Source organism: Chiloscyllium plagiosum, chromosome 12 (assembly GCF_004010195.1).
Source record: "Chiloscyllium plagiosum isolate BGI_BamShark_2017 chromosome 12, ASM401019v2, whole genome shotgun sequence".
NCBI lineage: Eukaryota > Metazoa > Chordata > Chondrichthyes > Orectolobiformes > Hemiscylliidae > Chiloscyllium > Chiloscyllium plagiosum.
Window position 1 is genome coordinate 84,897,494 of NC_057721.1, and position 8,262 is coordinate 84,905,755.

At 44.3% G+C, this 8,262-nt stretch overlaps 1 protein-coding gene across 1 annotated transcript in view; it reads left to right on the forward strand.

Annotated features, from left to right (window-relative positions):
• Window positions 1-62: 62 nt before the first annotated feature.
• Window positions 63-8,262, forward strand: part of pdxka (pyridoxal (pyridoxine, vitamin B6) kinase a) — a gene marked incomplete at its 5' end in the record, with an annotated part of 17,178 nt that continues 8,978 nt past the window's right edge. Inside the window, 6 exons of the mRNA XM_043700209.1 lie at window positions 63-213; window positions 2,654-2,758; window positions 3,318-3,401; window positions 5,101-5,147; window positions 5,234-5,319; window positions 6,134-6,179. Coding sequence (XP_043556144.1) covers window positions 63-213; window positions 2,654-2,758; window positions 3,318-3,401; window positions 5,101-5,147; window positions 5,234-5,319; window positions 6,134-6,179 — 519 coding nt within the window. The remainder of the gene's footprint in view (window positions 214-2,653; window positions 2,759-3,317; window positions 3,402-5,100; window positions 5,148-5,233; window positions 5,320-6,133; window positions 6,180-8,262) is intronic.

Here is an 8,262-nt window from a genome sequence, read left to right on the forward strand (position 1 = left end):
CATCTTCTTGGACTCATTCAACTTGTCCATAACCCCTCTCTCTTAACCCCAAACTATACCCCCACGTCACTCCCCATCTCACCTCCAACCTCCCCTCACTACTGCCACCCCAACACACTCATTCCTGCTGCCCAACTCTATTTTGTTTTCTCCAACAGGTGTTGGGATTCGAGGTGGACTTAATCAACTCAGTCCAGTTCTCCAACCACACAGGTAAGATACAAACATCAGCAGCTACACGTTTCATTGCCTCAGTGTTCACATCACTGCTGCTGTACATTCATCAATTTCTTTACTAAATCACAGCAGGAGAACAAATAAAGGGAAGTCTCTGGGAAAACTGAGACAAACTATCTCGCGCAGTCTGAATATGACTTGAAATTGACTCTTACTGGGGGATGGGGTCCCACACACATTGACCTTCACTGAGGTGTGCCCACTCATTATTCTAGCTGATCTTGAGAGAGATAACTGAATAGTGTCTCGAGAAGGCACCTATGCTGAGCTGGATCTTGCCTGGGTAAAGTCCACATCAGGTCATTGCCTGGGTTTCATCAGGATCTGTGCATTATTGGCTGGAATGGCTGAATTTCACATGAGACCCTGGCTGAGCCTGCACCTAACCTCCAATTCATCACCTTTTGACTTTTGTATGATGTCCATTTCCAGAGTTTCAATTCCATTTCAAATCCGGTCAAAGAAGCGAGAAGTGTGTTTTTTACCAGACAGTAATGGTGCTGTGGTTCTGTTTGCCGAGCTGCAAGTTTTTGTTGCAAACGTTTCGTCCCCTGTCTAGGTGACATCCTCAGTGCTTGGGAGCCTCCTGTGAAGCGCTTCTGTGGTGTTTCCTCCGACATTTATAGTGGCCTGTCCCTGCCGCTTCCTTGTATAGGTATTCGCAAAAAACGGTTATCCTCGCAATTTCATCAACAGATGCCTAAGGGAGAGACAACAGAACGAGGACATACCACAACCCAAAGGACTAGCCACACTACCATACGTGAAGAACATCTCTGAAATGACAGCCAGACTACTGCGACCACTAGGACTTATAACAGCACACAAACCAACAGCCACTCTCAGACAACAACTCACCAAAACGAAGGACCCGATACCCAGCATGAGCAAAACGAATGTAGTGTACAAAACACCATGCAAGGACTGCACAAAACACTATATAGGACAACACATCGACCTGGACCCAATATACCGGCCACTACAGCGGACAGCTGAAACTGACAACCGGAAGCGGCAGGGACAGGCCACTATAAATGCCGGAGGAAACACCACAGAAGCGCTTCACAGGAGGCTCCCAAGCACTGAGGATGTCATCTAGACAGGGGACGAAACGTTTGCAACAAAAACTTCCAGCTCGGCGAACAGAACCACAGCAACGAGCACAGCAAATCTTCTCACAAACTTTGAAGACAGTAATGGTACCAGTTACAAGTGTCACTTTGTCTAAAATATTTTCATTGGCCTGTTTTTAATTGCATTGGTGTTTAGTAAACAGCAATAATAGAAAGATCAGCACCATGAGACAGCAGGCTACTGAGCTAAAGCTGTGCTCTGTGGAGGTTGATTGTGCTACTTTCTTGTTGACTCTAATACAAGCCTCTGTCATGTGGGTTGTTTGAATGAAGGCACTCTTTACTGAAGGTGCAAAGTATATCATTTGTGGGAACAAAGCCCCTTCAGTCTCAGCATCTTCCAATATTACAGGTCTGTGGAAATCTGGAAGTGTATCTCCAGCAGCTTATCTAGTACACACCTAGGCAATGTTGCTCGATGAACAAGGTTCTGACTTACTGACAGCAGGTATTGTGCAGTTACCTGCTTCTGTCAGGAAATACTAGAATATCTGATGTCCATTTCCCTCGACATCAGCACTATTTTGAAATGAACAGAAAGCTATTCATATTTCCTGGCTGAACCCATAGATTTTGTTTAAAACTTCATGCTGCACAATACAAAGAATCTGACTAACTAGGTTACTCTATATGGGGAACTGTGGGTGGAGGGTGCAGGGTTGTCCTGTGTGCTGCTGTCTCCCTCTGGTCTTGACCAATTTTTCTTGAAGGTACCAACGATTCTAATGAAATGTATGTCAAGAGTCTGGATGGCCTAATACTCATTGAATGATTGGCTGCAGAACGAGGTCATTCAGCCCTTTGTACTGGCTCTCTGGTAGAGGTTTAGGGGCCGTGAATTGGAAGTAAGTGCTGTTTTAGATCTTTGCCCTGTCTTTCCCCTCCTATTTACTCTGTTGTGGGGATTGCCAAGAGCCAACATCAGCATAACACAAGACAAACACTTCTCCGACCACTGCATGGTAAAGAATGTTCTGCAATAGCCTCAGATCTCAAATCAGGATCCTGCAAACAGTCCTGGTAAGACACACAGGAACCCAGGGTCTTGAGATGTGAAACAGCAGGCAACAATGTCCTTGCCTCAATTGTGGTATGAGTGGAAGTTTATTCTAATTAATGGCGGCAAAAGCTGCTATTAGCCTGAATGCAAACCTACAAGGTTGGTTCAACATAAAGGTAAAGTTGATGACCAGTCATTTCTTTTACCCATTAATACAAGCAAAGTTACTACAACATCTCCCAAAGTCCTGCCAGTCCCAATCACCGCTGTGTCTGTGTTTCAGGATATGATCACTGGAAGGGACAAACCATGACAGCAGAAGAACTGCAAACACTGTATGAAGGGCTCCAACTGAATGATGTAACTCGCTATGACTATGTCCTGACAGGTAGGTGCTGATTATATCTTGAGGGTGAGGGTTGGTGCAACTGATTGCTTTATGTTGTATCTAATCCCTATGCTTGTCCTGCGAGTGTTTGATGGGACAGTGTAGAGGGAGCTTTACTCTGTATCTAATCCCGTGCTGTCCCCGTCCTGGGAGTGTTTGATGGGGAAAGTGTAGAGGTAGCTTTACGCTGTGTCCAACCCTGTGCTGTCCCTGAACTGCGAGTGTTTGTTGGGGATAGTGTAGAGGGAGCTTTACTCTGTATCTAACCCTGTACTGTCCCTGTCCTGCGAGTGTTTGATGGGGTCAATGTAGAGGGAGCTTTACTCTGTATCTAACCCTGCGCTGTCCCTGTCCTGGGAGTGTTTGATGGGGACAGTGTGGAGAAATTTTAGTTTATTGTATGCATGAAGTCTCATCAGTTATTGCACTGCTCTGGCATGCTGTTTGTATTCTCTGGCCGGTCACGTCAAGGTGTGTAGCTGTCTGTGGGAGATGGGGTGTGAGCCTCTTAGCTCTCAACTTCCTTCACTAGTGAATGATACACTCTATGTTTTATAAGGTTACACCAGAGACACTTCATTTCTGGATAAGGTGATGGAAATTATTCAGGAGCTGAGGAGACAGAACCCCAAACTGGTTTATGGTGAGTCTGTCCTTGAATGCTGTGAGGTTGTGGATTGATAATGTGTAGTAGAAAGCTGCTTTGAGGCTTTTATCTAATCTTGCAGGCAATGACTGTAGCTCACAACCTTTACTCTTGTATTGTCTGATTTTGAATGAACTGATAGTTGAGGTTACAGTTTGATTCTCAGTACTGGTTGTCTTTGTTTTCAGAATCAGGGCTACTGATTTTGATTTGTATCTCAGAGGGCGATCCCTTCAGTTAATTAGCTGTCTTGAGCTTTGCAGTATTGGGCGCTGTGCTTGGCAATGAGATTTTGTTTGACGTTCAGCTTCAGATTGTACTGTAAATAACAAGCGTGGGATGGGCGGGTGGATCAACCGTGCATTTGGAGTTAAGTTTATTAAATCATACAGCACAGGGGTCCATTCAGCTCAAGTCTCTTTTAGCTCTCTGAGATAAATACCCAGTTAATCTCACTCCCCTGCTCTGTCCTCAAGCCCAGTAAATGTAAGGGAAGGCATAGTGTGAATGTCCATAGTCATCCAGGACCCCAGGTTAACGTTCTAGGGTTCAGAGTTCATTTCTCACTGTGAGAGATGATGAAATTTGAATCCCAAAAAAATCTAGAATTTAAAAACTAGTCTGGTGACCAGATAACCACACTCAATTGTCTGAAGGTCCCACCTTGGTCACTGTTCCTTTTAGGGAAGGAAATCTGCTGTCTTGGACAGGTCTGAATTACATGTGACTCCAGACCCACAATGTGGTTGACTCATTGCTGCCCTCTGAAACAACTGAGCTAGCATTTGATTAGATTAGATTCCCTACAGGCCCTTTGGCCCAACAATTCCACACTGGCCTTCCAAATAGTAACCAACCCAGACCCATTCCCCTATCCTATATTTACCCCTGACTAATGACCAACAAAACTTGGAACACCCGGAGGAAACCCACGCAGACACTGGGAGAATATGCAAACTCCACACAGACAGTTGCCCAAGGCGGGAATCAAGCCCGGGTCCCTGGCGCTGTGAGGCAGCAGTGTGAACCACCGAGCCGCCGTGCTGCCGAAGTAGTCAAGGGAAAGTAGAGATGAGCAATAAATACTGGTCTAGCAAGTAACACCTGTGAATATTGTTTTTAAATCCCCTTGAAGTACTTCTCCTATTCATTTCTTTTGTCTGCTTTTACTGACCTTTCAAGCAGTGCTTTCCAGACCACAACCACCCAACGTGTAAAAATGATTCTATGTTGCCCTGTGGTTCATGCCCTTATTAAACCATCTCTAATTCACTCTGGCAAACTCCCTGTGCAGCTTCTCCAACAATACGCCCTTCGTAAAATGTGGTGCCCAGAAATAAAGACAAGACCCCAGCTGGGGTCTTCCCAGTTTCAGCATCACTTCCTAGACTGGTATAGTAAGGGATCCAAGGATGACAGTCTGAGGGAGACACTGATCATTGTAGTTTATTTGGGAATAGGTTCTGAGAGAGACTTGGGTTAGAACATAGAACATTACAATGCAGTACAGGCCATTCGTCCCTCGATGGTTTCACAAGTTGGCACAACAATCTGAAGCCCATTTAACCTACACTATTCATTTTCGTCCATATGTTTATCCAATATGTTGGCAGAGGTAGGGAGCAGGGAAGGATTGTCTTTTAATGTAAATAATTGTTAATTAATGTAAATGATTGTTTACTGAATTCTTTTCCAGTCTGTGACCCTGTGATGGGTGATAAAAGGAATGGAGATGGATACATGGTGAGTGACTGATGCATGCATGTCTGTCTCTCTACCTCTCGTGTCTAGTGGATATTATTTTGCTGAATGTCTTGTTCTATCCGTAGTATGTTCCGGAAAATCTTCTTCCAGCTTACAAAGAGAAAGTGGTCCCCCTCGCTGACATCATCACTCCAAACCAGTATGAAGCAGAGTAAGTGTTGTTAATTGCAGCTTCTGAATTCTTGCTCCCACAATACAGCCACAAGGAAGGAGCAAACTGTCTCCTGTGGCTCTCAGTCATCAATGTGGTCTTCTAATGGCTGCCAATCTCCTGTCTCCTGTTGAAGGAGAAGGTGCCTGTGGGAATGATTCTTCAACATCTTCAGGGCAGCTGTTGTGCTGAATGGCTAGTCTTCAGAACTTGATCCACACACCAAGCTCATTTTGCTGTGTGACAGAGTTATTTTTGTCAACTGCCTGGCTCCAACACTGTCCCAGACCAGAGAAGTAACTGCAAAGGTTTGTCATACATACAGCACCAGCTCAGGCTCACTTCACATGAGTATTGTTCGAAGAATGAGACACAGAAATATTTGTAGCAAGGCTAGAGAAACATTGCACAGAGTTCTGGAATATCTCCCTTATCGAGTAGTCAGAACAGGTGACCTTGTTGGATATAAAATTTTTAGGAAACTTTGACGGGTTTGGAGTATGTGGGTCAAGGTTGGATATGTTGCACAGGGTGATATCAGGGAGGGGGAAATTAGAAATGCAGTTACAAAGAAACTGAAGCAAGAGTAAGAGAATGCATGAGGGGGTAGCAGAGAAAGCACCAGGAAAAAGAAGTGTAGGGAGAGAGAATCAGAAACTGGTGGATAAAACAAATGACATGAGAGACAGACCGTGAACTTTATGTGGAAAAAATTGAACTGATTGAGTGGATCATCCCGACTGTCTGTCTGATATTTGCTGTTTATTTTGAAGAAGTTTGTACTAACTGTAATTGCAATGTGACTCTTTTTCAGAATTCTTGCAGGAAGGAAGATGAATACAGAAAAGGAGGCGATTGAGGTAACTTGCAGCAACTGTTAAATAATTAGATCCAGAATGGAGTAAATTAGAGAGTAAATTAAGGCCCTTCTGCACTGTTTAAATATAGTAGGTTATAATCCAACAGATTTATTTGAAAATACAAGTTTTCGGACCTTGCTCCTGCTTCAGATGTTAGTGGCATGGGATACAGGAAAACTTGGCTGTCTGGATACAGAATTGGCTGGCTCATAGAAGTCAGAAGATATTCGTAGATGGAAAGTATTCAGCCTGGAGCCCGGTGACCAATGGTGTTCCACAGGGATTTGTTCTTGCACCTTTGTTCTGTGAGTTTTGTAAATGACTTGGATGAGGAAGTGGAAGGGTGGGTTAGTAAGTTTGCTGATGACACAAAGTTTGGTAGAGTTGTGGATGGTGTGGAGGGCTGTTGCAACAGGACATTGACCAGATGCCGAGCTGGGCTGATAAGTGGCAGATGGAGTTCAACCTGGGAAAGTGTGAAGTGATTCATTTTGGAAGATCGAGAATTTGAATGCAGAACATGGTTAAAGGCAGGATTCTTGACAGTGTGGAGGAACAGAGGGATCTTGGGGTCCGTGTCCATAGATCCCTCAAAGTTGCCACCCAAGTTATAGGTTTGTTCAGAAGGTGTATGGTGTGATGGCTTTCATTAGCAGGGAGATTAAGTTTAAGAGCTGCAAGGTTTTGCTGCAGCTTTATAGAGCCCTGGTTAGACCATACTTGTAATAATATGTCCAGTTCTGGTTGCCGCCTTATAGGAAGGATGTGGGAACTTTAGAGAGGGTGCAGAGGAGATTTACCAGGATGCTGCTTGGACTGGAGGGCATGTCTTATGAAGAAAGGTTGAGAGAGTTGAGGCTTTTCTTGAGTGAAGAAGGATGAGAATTAACTTGATAGAAGTGTACAATATGATGAGAGGCATAGAGTGGATAGTTAGAGACTTTTACCCAGGGCAGAAATGGCTATCACGAGGGGACATAATTTTATGACTGAAGGAAGGTTTAGGGGAAATGTCAGAGGTAGGTTCTTTACACAGAGTTGTGGTTACGTGGAATGCACTGTCAGCAGTAGTGGTAGAATCAGATACATCAGGGACATTTAAGTGGTTCTTGGATGGGCACATGGGTAATACTAACATGAAGGCTATGTAGTTTAGTCTGATCTTTAGAGTAGGATAAAAGGTCAGCACAACATCAAAGGCCGAAAGGCCTGTACCCTGCTAGACTGTTCTTGAATCCCTAGAGTGTGGAAACAGGCCATTTGACCCAACAAGTCTGCACTGACCCTCTGAAGAGTAACCCACCCAGATCCATTCCTCTACCCTATTACTCTACATTTACCCCTGAAGAATGCACCTAACCTACACAACCCTGAACACTATGGGCAATTTAGCATGGCCAATTCACCTAACCTGCACATAGAACATGGAAAAGTACAGCACAGAACAGAATTTTTGGCCCATGATGTTTTGCTAAGGATTAACCTTATCTAAAATAAAATAACCTAATCTATGCACCCCTCAATTCACTGCTGTCCATGTGCATGTCCAACAGTCACTTAAATGTCCTTAATGACTCTGCTTCCACCACCAATGCTGGCAACGCATTCCATGCACTCACAACTCTCTGTGTAAAGAAGCTACCTCTGATGCCTCCTTTATACCTTCCTCCTAATATCTTAAAATTATTACCCCTCATGCCAGTCAATCCTGCCCTGGGGAAAAGTCTCTCGCTATCGACTCTATAATTGCCTCTCATTAACTTGTACATCTTGATCAGGTCACCTCTCTTCCTCCTCCTCTCCAGAGAGAAAAGTCCGAGCTTAGTCACCCTCTCTTTGTAAGATCCAGGCAGCATCCTGGTAAACCTTCTTTGTACCCTCTCCAAAGCCTCCGTAGCTTTCCTATAATAGTGTGACCAGAACTGGGCAGAATATTCCATGTATGGTCTCACCAGGGTTTTGTAGAGCTACAGCAAAACCTTGCAGCTCTTAAACTTGATCCCCCATTAATGAAAGCCAAAATACCATATGCTTTCTTACCATCCTATCCACTTGGGTGTCAACTTTGAGGGATCCATGTACT